This window comes from Notamacropus eugenii, chromosome 3, assembly GCF_028372415.1.
Source record: "Notamacropus eugenii isolate mMacEug1 chromosome 3, mMacEug1.pri_v2, whole genome shotgun sequence".
In the NCBI taxonomy this organism is placed as follows: Eukaryota; Metazoa; Chordata; class Mammalia; order Diprotodontia; family Macropodidae; genus Notamacropus; species Notamacropus eugenii.
The window spans coordinates 15,608,995-15,629,118 of record NC_092874.1 but is presented as its reverse complement, the minus strand read 5'-3'; the positions used below and the strand labels follow the sequence as shown (position 1 = coordinate 15,629,118).

General features: G+C 38.4%; 1 protein-coding gene across 4 annotated transcripts in view; it reads right to left on the bottom strand.

Moving 5' to 3' along the window:
- Positions 1–360: 360 nt before the first annotated feature.
- STK31 (serine/threonine kinase 31) overlaps positions 361–20,124 on the bottom strand; it is a 73,410-nt gene continuing 53,646 nt past the window's right edge. For 3 of the 4 annotated variants that reach the window (XM_072650940.1, XM_072650937.1, XM_072650938.1), the window contains exons 19-24: positions 19,645–19,770; positions 19,348–19,434; positions 17,396–17,545; positions 13,447–13,572; positions 7,791–7,859; positions 361–756 (exon numbers count right to left, since the gene is read on the bottom strand). In XM_072650940.1, the coding sequence (XP_072507041.1) occupies positions 535–756; positions 7,791–7,859; positions 13,447–13,572; positions 17,396–17,545; positions 19,348–19,434; positions 19,645–19,770 (780 nt within the window). In that variant the 3' untranslated portion in view covers positions 361–534. Of the gene's footprint in view, positions 2,178–7,790; positions 7,860–13,446; positions 13,573–17,395; positions 17,546–19,347; positions 19,435–19,644; positions 19,771–20,124 lie in introns of all 4 variants that reach the window. The other variant, XM_072650939.1, reaches the window with a different exon arrangement.

The following is a 20,124-nucleotide window of genomic DNA, read 5'->3' as shown; positions in this document are numbered from 1 at the left end:
TTTGCATGATTTCATATGTACAACCTATATCAAACTGCTTACCATCTCAGGAAAGGGAGAGGGAGGGGAAAAAGAGAATTTGGAACTCAAAGTTTGTTTAAAAAAATACTGAAAAAAAAAATACTGAAGATATGAATACCAAAAAAAAAAGAAATTAATTTGAATCTAAAAAAATGCTCTCTTTTGTAACGATATTGGCAAAATTCTTAAAAATATACTGATGATAAAAAAGAAATGCAACTCCCTTTCAATGGCTGCAATTTCTTAATTTGTTTATTCAATTTCCAAAAGTAGTAACGTAATTTAAAATCTGTCTAATAATTCAAATTCAAGAAAATTTCCAAATCATACAAAACAATGTTCTGCTTATCCAAACACCTTTTATTTTTATATTTGAATACATGAAAAAATGGGACAACTTGTTCTGGACCCTTCCAGAATTATATAGGTATAATTGTTAACCTTTTAGTTCCTTTAATTCAAACTAAACAAATGAAAAAAAGTAAAATCTGATAAGCAAAAGGAAAAACTGTTTTACTGGTCAAAACTGTCTTCAGTGTTTCGGGCCTTTTCGTTATATATATCCAAGTTCTCCTCCTCAAGCTTTTCCTTCTCTTCACATTCAGAATCTTTTTCTGGGTATGCAATCAATGTTATCTTAGGCAGTAAGAAACATTCAGCATTCAGGACCTGCTCAGCGGTCATTGAGTTTCTACAGTAGATTAAACTGGACAGCAGGGTCTTGACGTCATCATCCTGAAGACAAAACAGAATAATAAATAAAGGAGGACTGACTCCAAGCAAGGAGCTTTAAACCCTTTAATCCTGAGGGATAACCGACTTTCCCCCTAAATATCTTAATGAAACACAAAACTGAAGGTGTTATTTACACTAACGCCACAGGCACATTCATCGAGTACATTCTTGGTCCAAAATAAAGTCAAATATCTTAAAAGGGAGAGAGATCAGGGAACAAAGCGAAATTTCAGATCAGGTCCCCTTCTCATCTCCCCACCCCAACTCTCACCCCTCTACACACACACACACACACACACACACACACACACACACACACACTCTTCCCTCCTTTAAACAAACAAATAATAGCAAACCTTTCAAGGAACTGGACAGTCTAGCATTCAAATACTTCCTATCATTGTCTCTCATTCCAAGTCAGCCTCTTCCTGCCATGCAAGTGCCCAAATGTCACCCACCCCATTCTCTTCTCCTTCTTCAATGTAGGGCCCATCTCATTATCCACCTTCAGCGTCTGTTTAAGATGGAACAGGCGGACCAATACAATGGACTACCTGCCCATCCAACTACAACAGACATTTTCTGACTGGCTTTTCCTGGGTCAACTGTGATGTCAATCTCTCTTGTGTGGTCTTGTGTCTATCTAGGGAGGTTGAATTTGATGCAATCAACACACCTTCCACAAAGGAGAGCAGAAGAAACTCCATGTCATGCCTTTCTTTGATACCAAAAAGCATCACTGAATAAACTTACCTCTGTATTTGCATCTATCAAGGAATCTCTAAGGCTCCATTTTACAAATGCTTTTTTAAAAATAATCTGAGAAAGATAATAGTTTTAGTAATGGTAAGGTCTACTCTATGCCCTGTGTGGCTGAAGTAGAGCAGGGCTAAATATTCAAGGATTTGAGTAAGTGCAGAAAATAAGGTCAGGTGTTAGAGTCACTAACACAAAAAGAGGCAGGTGGACATGCATTGGAAGACAGGACAGAAAAGGGAAAACTTTGAAAAGCTAGGTTTTTTTATCTTAAATAATCAAGCAACAGAATTGTGCATTCTTTGAACCTTTCAGTCAAGTACAGGTCAATGAAGACAGGTTCTGCAGTACAAAACTCTGCACAAGCCTGACTGTCCCTTTCTCATGTTTTCCTCAAGTGTAGAGGAAGATAATCCTCCACAACTTTAGAGACAGACATATGCATATCTTACTGATGCGCTCTCAAATGCTTTCTACTGGCCAAAGTCTATGGTGCTTTCTTCCTAATCGCTGGGTATCAAAAAGGAGAAAAGCAACGTTGGAAATTAATCCTTCAATGTCTTCAAAATCATGTCTCCTCCAAGACAGATGTCATGTGTGTGCCTGCTCTGTTCGGAGGTCAGATCTGGTGGTTCTACTGCCGTGGATGATGACAAGGGTTGGTCCTAGAAACAAAAGTGAACAGGTTTCTTCCACTTCATCTTTGTCCTCTCCCTTGCAGTCTCTGCACCTCTGTAATCTCAGAGCCTGGCACAATCGCTTGCAAAGTTGGTGAAGTGAATGAAGAAAAAATAGCTCTAACTGAAGCTGGACAATAAATTTCATCTCGTTCACTCCAATTATGTTAAGCTCTATGTTCTTAGTATTACCCACCTTCTTCAAAGATTTCCCTTCTCTATCCTATCTCCCAACGCATGGAATCCTGACTCTCTGTGGTAATGACTGTTATACTTGACCTCATTGCCTGCACTTACTCAACTCCTTGAATATTTAGCTCTGCTCTACTTCAGTCATCCACTCTGGGCATAGCTTAAATGGCACCATTACTTTAAAAAAAACAAAAACAAACTTCTCTCCACCTAAGATCTCTGGCCCTGAACCCCTCCATATTCTCCTAAATCCATCCCTCGTTCTGGTTTCATTCACCTTGCTACCAACCTGGGACCTGATGTCATCAACCTCTTTTAACAATGTACTTAATGTACTCTCTACAACATGTGAACACTAAGAGCCTCACAGACTACTGGAAATGACCAAACTATAATATGTGAATGTAGTGGAACACTATTTCATCATAAGAAATTATAAAACAGACAGTTTCAAACAGTTAGAGAGAGCCATATGAAATGATGCTAAGTGAAATGAGCAGAACCAAGACATTTTATACAATAATATTATAAATAACAACAATTTTAACTACTTTTAGCCTCAACCACTGAAGTAACAAACTATGATTCCAGAAGACTGACAATGAAGCATCCTGCCTACCCTCTTGACAGAGAGGCCTCAAAACAAAATCAGACACATTTTTTTCAGTGGTCAACAGGGGATCTTCTTTGCCTAACTGTACATGTTTCTAGGAAAGGGGTTGTTTTTCCTTCGATGGGGAGGAAGGACTTGGTGGAAGAATGAGAGGGAGAGAAAATAAATGCTTATTAATTGAAAAAATACTGAAATTAATTTTGAGAAAAATTCGCCATGGAGAAATAAAGTTCTTTAATAAAGTGCTTTTCTCTAGACCAATAATGGGAGGGGCAAAATCAACTGCCTTTTATTTGGGGATTTTAATTCAGAAATTTCTGATCAAATTAGTGACTCTTTCTTTACTTCTAAGTGTTCTGAGCAACTGAAGAAAATAAAATGGCAATAATCATCTTGATAAGGATCTTTCCATCTAAGGTCCCTTTCATCTCTAAAATTCTATGATTTTCTGCATGTAATCCTGATTGGGGACAGCTGGGGATAGGCACACCTATGCTACATAACGTTAGCAAAATTTTGTTGTCCAGTTGAATCCAATTCTTCATGGTCCCCTATGGGGTTTTCTTGGCAAAGATACTAGACTGATTTGCCATTTCCTTCTCCAGTAGATTAGGCAAACAGGGTTAAATGACTTGTCCAGGGTCACTCAGCGAGTAAATGACTGAGGCTGGATTTGAACTCAGGGACTTCTTGACTCCAGGGCCAGCTCTCTATCCACTGAACCACCTAACTGTCTCCCAGCTAAAATGTTACCTGGAGTCTAAAAAAGTCAACAATGTTCTCTCTGCCATCACAGGATGTGCCTCAACCACCTGGCATCCTGATGTTCCCATCACGATCATCTTCAGTTCTAAGCAGCTGCCTCCCAACTGCTTTCTTCCCTTGCACTCCAGGAATGTGGAATGTTGTTGGTATTGAAGAAACTCAAAGACCAAGTCCACTATAAAATTCAGACATGATCTCCCAGGAAGTTCACTTCTAATTCACAGGCCTTTTTTTTTTTTTCTCAATAATGCTCTTTCCCATGGTAAAGCTTCATCAGCATTCTCATTCTCCTATAACCCCACAGGGGTCCCACCCAATCTGCCTGGGTCCTTCCTTCAGACTTCAACACTGAGCAGATGCCAGAGGATTCCATGGGCTGTCTGCCACCCTTCCCTTCCAGACCTGACTTTTCCACCTCTTTATTATCATACAGCCTTTTGGGGATTCATTCTTTGAAAATGTAAAGAACCTCATTAAACCTACATTATCAGACCTGCTCTGCTGGGCCCATCCCAGTCTTCGACTATAAGCAGATGGCTGCGGCTCCATGCCACTCTTCAGCCATTGGATGATGGCTACCAAACGTTTGGACTTTACCCCAGAACCACCTTAGGCTTGGAGCCATGGAAGTTGGCCTTCTCTCGTCCAAGCCTCCTCTTCCCAATCATGTTCAAGGCCTTTTCAAATCTTCCCTGTTAATACTCCTCCTCTAAATGACTTTGTGTTATTTTATATGTAATCTTTACTGATTTAACTGTACATGTGTTACTTTCCCTCAAGACAATATGAACTCCTTGGAAGCAGGGTATGATTCCTTTTTGTCTTTATGACCCAGAGCTTAATGCAGTGACTGACAGGCAATTCTCGCTTAATAAATGTTAGCTGAATAGAACTGACTGAAAAGCACCAGAGAACAAGGAGTCAGAATATGAGGGGACATGAATGTCAGGCAAAGAAATGTGGATCCAAATAGCGCAATTCACCTCAGAGTCCAATATCATCATTCCACTGAGGGAAGTTAAGTAACTGAGACACAAGATCTGACCCCAATCCTCTGACACCACAGCCTGCTGGCAGACAAGAGCCTCTGCCCAGCGGAAATGGAAAGTCCAGAAAGGGAGGCAACAGTGAACTATGTGCCCAAGAGACAGAAGGAAGGTGATGGAAGGTGATGGAAGGAGATGGGGAAATGGGGAAATGGGCCTCCTGCAGAAGGCAGCACTTGTCAAGGAGGGGTCCTTGCAGCAGCAGGAGGAAGGCCAGGGCAGAAAAGAGGAAAAGTAACTTGGGGTGAGAATGTTGGCGCAGCAGTGAAGACACAGATGTGTTGGGATGAAGAAGAACAAAGGAGAAGAGACAAAACACAGAATCAAGAGGTCTTGTTAAATGTAGTAGCACTCTTCCAACACAAATCGAAATCTTTTATGCCAAGACCTATTCCAAAACTTCAAAACCTCTGTAGCTCCACTCACGTAGAGAAATGATTCACAAGACAGAAAGCCTGATGGAAGGTTTAAAAAAAGTTTGAATGATAAAACAAAGTTCTTAGGATATCCCTTAACTAAACATTGGTTTTTCTCTACTTTTCCTTATATTAAAAAAATTAAATCCAGAGAGGACCCAAACAAACTAATTACAAAAGATTGATCTAGCAATCAATCTACTAGAACATACTCAACAGCTGTACAGATACAATTATAAAATGATCCTTAAAGAAATAAGAATTTAAATAACTAGAGGGATATTCAGCGCTCACGGATGGGCCAGGCCAAATGGGAAAGGGTCCCACATGTACAAAAATATTTATAGCAGTTTTCTTTGTGGTGTCCAAGAACTGGAAATTGAGGGGATGCCCATCAACTGGGGAATGGCTGAACAAGTTGTGGTATGTGAATGTAATGGAATACTATTGTGCTGTAGGAAATGACGAACAGGCAAACTTGAGAAAAATCTGGAAAGACTTACATGAACTGATGCTGAGTGAAATGAGCAGAACCAGGAGAACACTGTACACAGTAACAGCCACAGCGTGCGAGGACTGTTTCCGATAGACTTAGCGCTTCATAGCAATGCAAGGGCCTAAAACATTCCCAAAGAACTCGAGGCAAAATGCCATCCACATCCAGAGAAAGAACTATGGACTCAGAATGCAGAATCAAGCAAATTATTTTCTCTTGTGTTATGATTTGTTTTGGTTTGTTTTTTCTCATGGTTTCTCCCATTCATTTTAATTCTTCTGTGCAACATGACTAATGTGAAAATGTGTTTAATAAGAAAAAAAAGAATAGTCCTTTAGGAACAACAAAAAAATATATATGTTTGTACATATATAGCCTATATCAGATCGCCTGCCATCTTGGGGAGGGGGTAGGGGAGACAGGGAAAGAGGGAGGAAGAAAAAATTTGAAACTCAAAATCTTATAAAAGTGAATGTTGAAAACATTTTTTTAAAATATGTTTATTTTTTTAAAAGAAAGAATATTCTGGTCTGTTTACTTGAGCCCCATTTGTCACCTAAGAGTCTTAGAAAAACTTCCCTTCAAGAATTTTTTACTAAAGGAGAGATAGAAAGCATTATGAAATGCAAAATGGATAACTTTGATTACATTAAATTGAGAAGTTTTTGCACAACCAAACCCAATGTAACCAAAATCCGGAGGGATGTAGTAAATTGGGAAAGAATTTTTACAGCTAAGCTCGGGGATAAAGGCCTCATTTCTAGAATATATAGAGAACTGACTCAAATGTATAATCATACAAGTCATTCCCCAATTGATAAATGGTCAAAGGATATGAACAGGCAATTTTCAGAGGAAGAAATTAAAGATATCTATAATCATAAGAAAAAATGCTCTAAATCACTATTGATTAGAGAGATGCAAATCAAAACAACTCTGAGGTACCACATCACACCTCTAAGATTGGCAAACATGACAGAACAAGAAAATGATAAATGCTGGAGAGAATGTGGGAGAGCTGGAACACTAATTCATTGTTGGTGGAGCTGCGAGCGCATCCAACCATTCTGGAGAGCAATTTGGAACTATGCCCAAAGGGCTACAAAAATGTGCATACCCTTTGACCCAGCAATATCGCTACTAGGACTGTATCCCCAAGAGATCATAAAAATGGGAAAGGGTCCCACATGTACAAAAATATTTATAGCAGCACTCTTTGTAGTTGTCAAAAACTGGAAGTCAAGGGGATGTCCATCAATTGGGGAATGGCTGAATAAATTATGGTATATGAATGTAATGGAGTACTATTGTGCCATAAGAAATGAGGAACAAGAAGACTTCAGAGAGGCCTGGAAGGACTTATATGACCTGATGCTGAGTGAAAGGAGCAGAACCAGGAGAACTTTGTGCACAGCAACGACCACAGTGTGCGAGAGTTTTTTCTGGTAGACTTGGAATTTTGTAATAACGCAAGAACTTCTTATAAAAAAAAAATCCCAATGGTGGTTCTCAAGGCAAAATGCCTTCGACACTCAGAGAAAGAAATATGGAAGTCATTCGCAAAATGTAGCAGATCATGTTTGTGTATGTGTATGTGTTTGTGTATCATGTTCTGATTTGTTATATGATTTCTTTCATTTATTTTAGTCTGACTACATAGCATGACTATAGTGAAAATATACTCAATAGGAAAGTATATGTAGAACCTATACAGAATTGTATGCAGTCGTGAGAAGGAAGGGGGGTAGTGGGGGGTAGGTGTGGGGGGGATAAAATCTCAATTGTATGGCAGTGATTGTTAAACATTAAAAAATAATAATAATAAAAAAGGAAAAAAAAAAAAAGAAAAACTTCCCTTCTTGGATGACTAATCCAAGGCATACAAAATTAAAAAGCAGCAAAAGGTCAAAATGATCAATATATAACTGAAAAAGTCATCTCCCTTTCCAAATTCAGAAGCTGAAAAATGATGGGTCTTTTTTGGTCATACATTTAACAGATTTTAAATATGAGCACTGGTATAAAAATTAATTTACATGTTCCCTATCAGTCAAATATGAGAAGTTCACATACCAGATGAAGTCCATCTACTTCAGGAATTCCATCCTCATTTAATTCAAATTCTTGATTCTGAACACAAAGCTGTAAAAATAAACAAATAAAAATTCATTTTAAACTTTAGGAAGTAAAAAGTCATTATGGACAGCTACAAGCTTTTATCACCTTTGCTTCTAGATTGCAAAAGAACAAAGAGATTACTTAGAGGAACATAGTGACTCTTGGATAACAGCTGCATCATAAGTTCAAAATAAAGAAGAAATAAGTTTTTAACTTTTTCCTTCTTCCCCCCAAACAAATCTGTGCTAAAAATGATTAGCTTGTACCCAGTTAGTTTCACCAACTGTCACAAATACTTAGCCCCATTATTTCTGGAAAACTGTTAACGACAACTCTGGATAATCCCACGTAATTCTCTCAGTGTGACTTCTTCCCAACATCTAACACAGCTTTGTAGGTTTTTTATCCAATATATTTATGAACTACAAACATTTTATTAGCCCGATAAAAATATAGAGATAAATATCTTCCACCCTCAAAAATCATTTGCTATATTCTAAAGCTACATAAAAAGGATTTTAAAATCTTTTGGTCTTCCCAAAAAAAATTTTACAGCAAATTTCTCTGATGAAAGTCTAACATCCACCTTATATAAGAAACTGATAAAAATATTTATGAACAGGAGTCCATTTCCCAAATAATAAATGGTCAAAGACTATAGAGGCAATTTTTAAAGAAAAAAATACAAGGTAGTGGATCCTAAAAAATCCTATGAAAAGGCACTCCAAATCATTAATAATTCAAGAAATACATATTAAAACAACTCTGAGGTTCCACCTCCTATCCCTCAGATTATCAAAGAGGACAATAAAGGAGGATGGCAAAGAGCAAGGGGTATAGGGAGGCTATGAACCAAAGAGGTCCAGTCACCACTGTTAGTGTGGCTGTGAACTAGTCTAGCTCTTCCGGAAAGCTTTCTGGACCTCTGCCCCCAAAAGTGCTCAATGTCCATGCCTTGGGACCTAGTAATACCACAACTAAGCCTACACCCCCACAAAGAGATCAAAGAAAGAGAAAAAAGATTCACATGCACAAAAGTACTTAAAGAAGCTCCTTTAATTTAGCAAAGCACTAGACACTAACAGAGTCCTCATCCATGGGGCAATATCTGAACAAATTACAGTGTGTAAATGTAATGGGATATTATTGTGTTATAAGAAATTTTAAAAAGGATGATTTGAAACTTGGAAAACAGTTGTGCGAACTGATGTAGAATAAGGACAGCAAAAGCTAAAAAATAATCTATAAGAATGATACTAAAAAGAAGAACCAAGTCTGAAAGACTTAAGGACTCCACTCAGTGTCCTAAGACTGTGAGTGCCTCTGAAGCAGAGACTGTCTTCTACCTTCTGGGTGGGGCGCGAGCAGGGGAAGGAGGATTAGGGGAGCAGGGATCCCTTGGGATGCTATGATGATGCAAGATACAGAAAATCTCAATAAAAATGCTTTTAAAAGGAAAAGAAGCCCATGTGAAAGTTTATGATGGGCATGAGGAGGTTTAATAAACATGGAACTTAGGAGAATTGAGATAAAGGCCACCACAGGAACACATCTGAGTGAAAAGGAGGTGGGCCAGCCACAAGCCAAGGATACACTAGGTGGGCAGCCTCCTCTAGCTTCCTGATGTCCCCAAGACATCAGAAGGAAAAGGCGCCACACAGGAATGAGGAACATTTGGCATTTTCCATGCTTTCAGAGGTTGCCATGGCTAAAGAATTAACCACCAAGAGCCCAGCCTGTTGCTAATGAATAGAAAACAAAGTCTGTTCCCAGGACTCAACTCAAAACTTTTCTATCATGATAGAACCTGTCACAGTTTGCACTCCACTGGCACAGCCTTTGGATAATATGAGGTAACTCCATACCATGATGGGGGATCACAATCAGACATGGGTAAAGAGGTGGTAAAAAAGATCCATTTTTCAACTCTTATATGTGTCAATAAGTAGTCAGCTTCCTATGTCTACACACAAGGTAAATGGAAAGAGCTACCATGGTACAGCAATAAAGTTAAGTCATTCCCAATAACGAAAACTAACATCAGGTCCTGAGGCTAACTATATCTGCACCTATAAGGGTACTCTCTATTCCTGTATACTAATAAAAGTCATAGATCCTTAACTGAGCAGATATTTCTTTTAACATCATTAACACAATATCCTGAACTTAAAGTTAAAGAATGTTTCACATTATTCAGCCTTTATTTCCTTCCCTCTCTAGAGACAGAACTGTGGCAGGAAAAGTATAAAAGTATAAAATGCCAGAATTCAGTTTTCTGAAGTACATTCAAAACAACAGCAGTAATAAGTAGCTGATGAGAACATAGCTATCTAGCACGTAAACCAAGATCTGGGTTTAATTTATAGGGTTCAGGAAATCTATCAATACGTAGGTGTGACACTTTCTAGACAAATGAAAAGCAAGCACTAAGCCTCATAAGCACAGTGCACACTCACATATGTTCACTCTCTGTTGGGAATGGAAAAAATTCTTTTGGAAGCTGTATCTTGGTTTGGCCAACCTGCTGGCATGTTTTCAGTAATGTTCTTTTTAAAGAAACTATATCTTTATTCACTTAAGAATATCCAAAGGAAAAGTGGCAGGTTTGTAACATCCTAATCCCTAACAAAGTGCAAGTCTTTCACAGGCTGTTTTCTCTAATCTCTTCTTCTGGAAGCACCAGTTAAATGAACTGGAACATTCCTCTCTGGAACAGCCTCTCTGGAACATTCCTATTACATTTCATCAAATCACAGAAACCAACTCCTCCTTTCAGCGGAGGAGCAGCAAGTAACCCAAGGGGCAGAAGCCAAGAGAAAAAAGAACTAAATTGATAAACAAGTACCACCATGTCTCAGAATCAAACACTGATTAGAAAATGGACCCAAGGGGAAAATCTGTGATGGACACATTAATCAGACCAAGGGGCTCAAAGAAGGAATGCTGACTCAGCTCTCAGAATACTGTCTCTAACAAGCATTTCTTAAATGAATGGCTGCATCCCCCAGATGTGGGTACTGACAAACAGTTTCAGTTTGAGCAATAGATGCCCACTGAGGAAGGCATGATAAAGACAACATGCAGACATGTGCCCCAGCACCCCACCCAGGGTGACCAGAGCAAGGCTTGCCCGTCCTCAGATCGCTCTAACCCACTACCAAGACAAGTCGCAATGGAGCTGTCTCTAGACTCACTTCATAGACCAGGTGTCAATATACATGGAGGCATAAAAGGAGGCAGTCATTTAGCGGGCAGGTGTCTGCAAGCATTTGGAGAAACTGTTCTGTATTAACATCACCACAGTCCTACAGGAGACTCTCCTTTTATATAAACCCGCCATCTACCAAAAATTTAAGGAGTGGTGACATGGTCACCTCTGCACTTTAGGAAGATTCATTTGGCAGCTGAGTGGAGGGAGGATTGGACCTCAGAGACAGGCAGAGGCCCCAAGCGGGCTACTGCAGGATTCCAGGCATGAGGTGATGAAGGCCTAAAGCAGGAGCTTGTACAAGACAGATGGCCAGCTGACAGAATGAACAGAGTGCCAAGCCTAGAGTTAGGAAGACCTGAATTCAAATCCAGCCTCAGACATTTACTAGCTGTGTGATTCTGGGCAAGTCACTTCACTTGTTTGCCTCAGTTTCCTCCTCTGTAAAATGGGAGTAACCACAGCATCAATCTCCCAGGATTGCTGTAAGGATCAAATGAGACAATAGGTGTAAAGTGCTTTGCTCCACGTCTGACAAAGCAAGTGCGACATTACAAACAGAGCTACCATTATTAGTTATTAAGTAGAAATAAGGAGACTTGCCAACAGACTGAGGAGTCAAGGATAACACCTAGGCTAACTGAGAATATAGTGGACACTTGATAACAATATGGAAGGTGGAAAGGTTGGGGAAGACATGAATGAGTTATGATTTAGACATGCGGAGTTTAAGATGCCTATGTATGGGACAATCCAGTTTTTTCTACTATGAAGACTTTAACCCTTCAAAAAAAAAAGGAAGGGAAGAATTGGTGGAAGAAATACTCCAGTAGGTGATGGTTGGCAATGTATTAGAGAATATAACATTAATATTTTTTAAATGTCACTCTTTCCCTTCTTCTGATCCCAAACAAAGCACTTCACCTCCTTCACCAAACCAGACTATTATAGCAAATATACATATTTCTCCAGAATCAAATGACCTATTACTGATTTGAAGCAATTTCTAAGGATAAAATACAGTCAAGATTTAAGAAAAAACACAAATTTCATTCAAAGGAAAGAAAAGACCAAAAAGAAACAAATAAACAGTAACAAATAGTAATAATTTATATTTTAAATTTACAAACAAATAAACAACATCATCTGTTTAAACCACACACAAACCAAGGTCACTGTAAAAGCCAGGGAAAGCCCAGGTAACCTGAGATGCCAGCTGAGCAAGATTAATAACCACAACCAGTTACTTCTTCCCCTTTCAAAATAAATTATTAGGCATTCTAATGACCAATCAAGTGTTTAAGCCTGGAAACTGCTCCCCACATGAGTTACACCTCACTGCGAGCTGTGACCATACTGTGTGAAATCCAGCCTGGCCCTCTAAGAGATACCCGGCTAATGTCAACATTACACATTACACAGGCTTCTTGGGTCATTTTTCTATCAACCGAGAAAATGTTAGTTGAATTTATAGAACCCTTAAGGAAGTGGCACAAACAACTAAAAAAAGATTAGAATCAATGTCCATTTCCAATTCTCAGTTTACATTATGTCACACTTCCAGAATGACGGCTCACACTTTCAGTTTTCATACTAAATTCCATTTAAAATTCAGATCATCCATATTTAAATAATAAATATACTGGTCTTCATTTTATATATTTCTGGTTCCTCCCTCCTACATGTATGACACTTTTCTTCAGGAGCGTAATTCTTCATATAACATCAAGAGTTTTCCAATGCATTGATCAGTTTTGTTTAATTTTTTTCTCTTTTTCTTTCTTTCAAAAAAAAATTATTTGTCATAAGTGATGGCTCTTTAGGAGGGAAGATGAGAAAAGCAGAAGGAAGTTAAAACAAAAAGAAATCAATAAAAGCTATTTTTAACTGCAAAGAGGTAAAAACTGAGAATTACTTTTACATGCCTCCCACTTAACAAAAATAGGCTTAAGTCAGGGCAGCTGAATCGTAAAGGTGACTGACTCCAGAAAGCCCTGGCAGAAAGGCAAGATCGGTGTCTTCACAGGAAGTGAGGGAATTGGCCAAACAATTCCCTCAATTCTGATCACAGACTGAACACAATCAGGGCAACTCTCCATGTGTAGTGACTACTCTGTGAAAGGAAAGGTCAAATGATACCACATACAATGATGAGGGAGATAAGAGGAAGAGAGGAAGGGATAAGGCAGGGGATGAAGAAATAGAAAACTATAGGGTTACTTATAAAAAACTCATTTTCCAGCAGAAACTCCAGGGTGTTCTACCTACAGGAGAAGGGAGTTTATAGCAGAACAAGCTTGGAAGAAAAATTGGCTTTTAAAATAAAGCATCTTCTTGGTGACTGCTAAATCTTCACATATAAAAAATTGGCATCAGTCAAGATTTCAATAAGAAATGACATACCCACAACAAAAGACAGCCATAGGCATACAAGTCTGAAGATGGAGAAGCTGGCTGCCCCACTTTCAATTCCGGTGACACTAGGTTCAAACCACCGATTAGCATGGAATTCATAGCGGTACGTTGGCTCTGCACACAAGACAAGGCACAGATTTTTAAAACAGTATAAAGTTTAAAGTTGCTTTTTAACTCAATACTTTCTAATACTCATCTAATACGAACTTTACAAGTTCCATGAGACTTATTTATATTCCTTCTTCTCATACTCAAAAATTACTAGATTTTTATTTTATACTCTCAAATATCCCTTTTGATTACTTAATCCCATAAAATCAAGAACTCACCAATGACTCTAAATCTAAACAAAGTTTCAGATATATATTCACTGTTAACATTACTTGTTGACTCACTTACTTAAACATTTAGATTGAAATTTTATTTTCTCACAAACTAAATGAAAGGCATGGCGTGTTAAGGGGTAGAATGACCCCAAGTCAGAAGCCAACTCCTCCCTTGTTCACACAGTAGCTATGCTGACCCTTGCCAAGTGATTTCTCATCTCAGGGCCCTAGAAACATCCTCCTACAAAAGAGCCCAGAGACCAGGTGCTGATCAGCATCACTGGAGGAAAGGAGGGAAGAAGGGAGATCACATTTCAGAGCTCCTTTACCAGGATGAAAACCTGGTACAAACCAAAAACAAGTAAACCAATGGCCCCTCCAAAGATCAAGGATGGTTTCCGTGTTCTCATATTAATCTCTAAAAACACTAAAATAAATGGATAAATGGTCGTGATACATGTGAGTTGTTCTGCTAGAGGCAATAACAAATGGATCACTCTGCAAAATAACATGACATGTTGGGGCCAGGACTTAAAATCAGGGGGCCAAGGTGATACTCTCTCCATGACATCATTATAACTCCTGGCACACATCAGGTACTTAATAACAAATACTGATACCAGCCCAAGGCCAAGATCCATCTCCACTAAAAATATCTATTATTTTTAATCCAAATCATTAATCTCATCTTGAAATTTCTGATAATCTGAACACAAAAATTAGATTAAAATGTTTTGTGCTGTAATGTAAGGAATTGGTAAGGAAATCCAAATAGAAACAATGTCATAGAAGGAATATCTGAAATGACCTAGAGTGGCTATTTTTTAATTTCATACAATTACCACTACTACTAATAGCCTGCATTTATATAGTGCTATATGGTTTGCAATCATGTGACAATGTATCTCACTTGATTAATGAATTAAGTACAAAATCTATTCGTTCACCATCATGTACACTTGGGAAATGAAATGTCATCTTTGTAAAATAACCAACATAACTCAGACCCCTTGTGCCACTACCTCAGAATGGCCTGACTCTATGTTTATTTGGTCACTGTTTCGTGTGTCAAGCTGGGGACTCTTCTTTTGACCTCCCATGGCCCAGGGCATATTCTATTAGCAACTGTTAGAAATCATTTCAGCCTCTACAAATTAAAGACTTCTAGTCTTTAGTGAGAGGCTAGAGCAAAGAAAGCTATTTTTCTTTCAAAAATCTGAGGTTTCCAATGAGAACCAAAACGAAAGCAGAACATCCCTTCCACTGTCAGGTTAACTTCAATTAAGCTAAAAAGTTGATCATTCAAAGAAGTTATTTCCTGAGTACTTACTATGTACATAGCACTGAAAATAAAAGTAAAAATTACTCCATAAGAAATGCAGATAATGTAGTGAAAAGAACAGGATCTGGGGTGAGGAGACAGGATTTAAGAAAGGGCAGCTTCCAGAAGTAGAGAAGCAATAACCCCACTGAAAGAATTGTATTAAGTCCTAGGAAGCATAATTTATTAGAATATCGACCAGCCGGAGAGTGTCCAAGGAAGACAACCAGACTGGTGAAGGACTGTGAGTTTATGACACATTAGGATCAGTTAAAGAAAATGGGCATGTTTAGTGTTAAGAAAAAAAAAAACCTCAGGGGCAATGTTAATGCATAAAAGGGATGTCCCATGCTGAAGAGGTATTAGACTTCTTCCATTTGGCCTCACAGAGCAAAATGAGGATGTGAAGAAACCACAAAGAGGCCAACTAAGGCTTGATGTCAGGGGGACCTGCTCCAAATGGAAGAGGCTGCCCAGAGAAGAGGTGAGCTGCCTGTCCGGGGTGCTCTAGTGGGATTCCTTATGCATGAGGGAGAATAATTGAAGACTAAGGTCCTTTCCAACTCTACAGCTCTGTGATGCTGTGAAATGCTGGCAGGGTGACTACTCTGGTTTCCTCATGTAAAATGTACACAGCAGTACCTATGCTGCTTACCTCATAAGATTGGGGGGAAAAAATACTCAGCAAACCCTAAAAGCACTCTGTAAATGACTTATCACAAAGACAATTACATTACTGGAAAAACTGGGAAATACAGCTAACAAAAGCAATCGCCTAAATACGCAGATTACCCTCTCCTTCCCAATCCTAATCACTCACTCTGACCATATCCTTTTCCTATATGGCCAAACTGACTTTCACTCCCTGCCCAGCGTGCCACCTTGGAGAGATGCACTAAAATGCCAGCAAAATATCTCTAAGTGAACAGTGGGAAAAGTCCTCAAGATCATTTTTCCTTGAACCATCCCAATGAAAGAGCCTACAAGTCAGAATTGTTTTATGGTGGGTCTGTCATTAAAGCATGCTTTTTTTTAAGTACTCTGCATTTACTGTTGGTGGCTAGCCCAAACTAGGTCTCATATATTTCTATTTAAAATTCATAACTCAATTTTTTATATACTCTTGATTTTTATGCAATATTAACCTGCTAAATTGAATATCTGAGCAAATCTGTTTTATTGCAGCCTTTGCATAATCTGGCATTTGATCAGAAAATCAGATATAGATTTTCATTTGTCTGTTCATTTTGTGGAATACAGTATAAAAATCTCTCTCCAGCTTTATACAGATAACAGGCATTACTTTATGATTTGAGGGTGACGACATGAAAACTAACTACCATTACAATCCATGATACACAAGAAGGAATATTTGTCCTTCTACTTTTTACAAACAAATCCTTCACAGGAGGGTTCACCCTCTCAGCTGACTGCTGAACCCATCAATTTCTCCAACTAAAAACATCACCATCATTAGCTCAGCACCCACTATGAATGGGTAACTTCAGGAGTCAAACAATGCCAGTGTTCTACTTGTCTGCCTTCCTACATGCTGTGCCCAAGGCCTGGAGCATATCCCACCCCTGTGAGGCCTTCCTGGAGACAAGCCAAGTGGCTAACCCTCTACTGCTCTTCCTAAAAATCAGAATGCCCTTGGCTCTGTCTTGCCCCTGCCCTCTTCATGCCCTCCACTGTGTCCTGCTGTCGCCTGTGTGTTTGCCCCCTCTTATAGGGCTATAAGCTTCTGGAGGACAGCAATGGTCTGACTTCTCACTTGTGCACTCCTGGCATCCAGCACAGTACTCTGCACACATGCATCATCTGAAAAACTGACTTTGTTTATCATGCCCTTGGCCTTCCACAGTGCTAGGAAATCTTACAAAATCTAGGACGGCATTACACAAGATTCATCTTTAAAGACAGTGATACTCAGCTAACACAACTGACTGTAAACTCTTGTTTCCTTCTCTGTATTTGTATCCCTGGACACGTGGCAGGCCTGAACAAATGCTTGATGACTGAGTGAAATGAGATCGCATAAGCATTGTTACTGGTTACATAGCAATCAGTCACTTAAGGCTCTGTATACAAACACTATTTGCCCCTCCACTGGACCCTCTCCCTACCCATAATAGGGAAACAGTAAACTGAATAAATCTTGACATCCCTTAGCCCAAGGTCGAAGCACCTGTGTTTCAAACGTACATTTAAATTCAGGACTACCTACTGATAACAGAGTACTCACATTTAAAGTCATTCAAAGAACCAACCCCAACACCAGACTTTTTACCACAGATTTGGTGAAGTCAAAATCTCCCACAATTCCTCGTTCTCGGTTCAAGACAAATATGTTGTTGTGATGCAGTGATCCATGGATGATGTTAGCTTTATGCAATGTATGAAGGCCATGTGCAACACCCTTCATGACCTTTAAAGCTTCCTAGAGTTTAACAATACACAAAGAAAAATCAAAAAATGGTCAGCTCATTCTGCTCCTGGGTCTTCTTTAATCATATAAAGAAGCCCTCTCAAAAAGCTAGGATGATTTCTCAAATAATGACTAGTCAGAGTAAAAAAAAAATAACTAAATTAAGGCCAGACGAAGTTCCAGGTTTAAAAATGAAGACAGTTTAACATTTTTCTGTTTTTCCAAGACAGCAAACCACCCAAAGCCCCTTTATAGATACTCCACTTGGTCATAATTTTACTTATTATTATTTATTATTTACTTATTATTATAATTACATTATTACTGAAGAAAAGAAGCTCAAACTTAAACTGATATTATGAGACACGAGGAATGGAAAACACAAAACAGCAGAAAGACTAGAGTCATCCTTCATACTATATACAAAAATCCAATTCGATCCCTCAGCTCAATGTTTTAAAGTTAGAAAAAAAAGGAGAAAGAAAGGAAAATTTGTTCTCTATGATAGAGAAAAAAAATTATAAAATGGAAGAAATTATAGGATAAAAATATATAGCTATGATTACCAAGAATATTTTCTAAGATAAAAAGTAATATTTAAAGAAAAAAAAAACAGGTTAGGGGAAAAATCTGGAATAAATACCTATGATAAATACACGTGATAAATTATGTGACATCCAGAATCAAAAAAACAAAAACCATTCCCCAATGAAAAATGGTTAAAATGGACAGAGCAGGTAATTTTCAAAGAAAAATACACATATTGTTAATAACTAATTGAAATGCTATTCAAACAAATCAAAAAACGCAAATTAAAACTTGAAGGTACCACCACACACCTAGCAAATTGGCCTCTAAATCCTAAAAACAATTATATTCATGCATACAGGGGTTAAAATGAAAAAGGCCCTCTATTACATTATTGATAAGACTATAAATTGGTGTGAGATTTGAAGGGGAACAAGACAGAAATAGTTAGTTATAAAAACCGATAATACTCTTTGACTTGTTTGGTTACTAGGACTACAGCTCAAAGACATTATTAAAAATGAATATACAGACAAATGTAAAATGGGACAGCTAGGTGGCACAATGGATAGAGTGCTGGGTCTAAAGTCAGGAAGACCTGAATTCAAATCCAGTTTAGATATTTACTATCTGTGTGACCCTGGGCAAGTCACTTCACCCTGTTTGCCTCAGTTTCCTCATCTGTAAAATGAGTCAGAGAAGGAAATAGCAAACCACTCAAATGTCTTCGCAAAGAAAAGCTCAAATAGGGTCATGAAGTGTTAGACATGACGAAAACAACAATAACAACAAATACGCAAAAGACTTCTGGTTCAGAAATATTGATAATTGCTTTGAAGTGGTTGAAACTGCTGAACAGCAGACACAGCTGAATAAACGGTGGCATACTAATGTAACCAGATACTACTGCATCATAAAAAATATGAAAAGGCAAAGTGATGCAAAGTAGAGATACTAAAAGTAGAATATACAAATCACCTACTGTAGAAAAATAGCCACAACATTTCTAAGTAAATGAACAGAGAAAAAGACCAGAAAAGGATCAGTGCAAACAAATCATGTTCTACTACCCGATATTATTTTATTATCTATACAAAGCAGAGTGTAATACACCGGGGAATAAGCAAATTAGGTACTTAAGAAATGCATGTTACTGGAGGCTTCCTCCCATGTTGCTTGTAAGGCCTTAGCTGAAAAGTGGGAATTTTCAAGAAATACAGCATTTGTTAAGAAAGAAAGGTTTCGTAAGCTCCAGGGGTAAAGATGCCCTCTGTTCCTCTACTTACTTCTGCAGACAAAGGCATGCTGGCCTGGACAGCACCCAGACTTGCCCTAGGGTAATAGGGGACCATCAGATAAGCCAAAGGGTCAGACTAAGAGTAAAAAGAAAGAGATAATGTGACTCAAGAGTGACAAGGAGGCTAACACAATTTTTAAAGTAAATAATCAACTTTCTAGCATGTTAAAAGGAATAACGGTTTTCAACGAAATCTGAAACAGTCCATTTATACCAAAGAAAATCCTTCCTAGGTGTCAAAAAGTAAAAACATTCACGAATTAAACTTGAAAAGTCTGTATTTTACCTTACACAGAAAGAGGAACATCAAGGGTAGCAATCCCGACTCTTCCTTGGACTCTCTCCACGCTCTGTGGTAGCGGGCCGCTCTCTGGATCACTGTGGCCTCCGTGTTCATATCCACAGAATAGCCCTAGAGCCAAGAGACAAGGCTCCTGTGCCACACAGGCCGCCAGCCATACCCCTCTGCTACTTCCTACCTACCTATAAAATCTGGATAATATTATTAGCATCACAAATGTTTTTTTTTAAAAGCAACTTTGTATCAAGGTGTTCTGATGTAGGTTTGGTGTCCAAGACAAACAAACGATTAACAAAAATATCCAAGACCAAAAGGCATTCGCTCCCCAATCGGTGAGTAGTCAAAGGATATGAACAAACAGTTCTCAAAAGAATTTTAAACTATTAACAGTCAAAAGAATGCTCCGAATCACTAATAATAATAGAAATGCAAATTAAAATGATCCTGAGGCTTCACTTCACACCC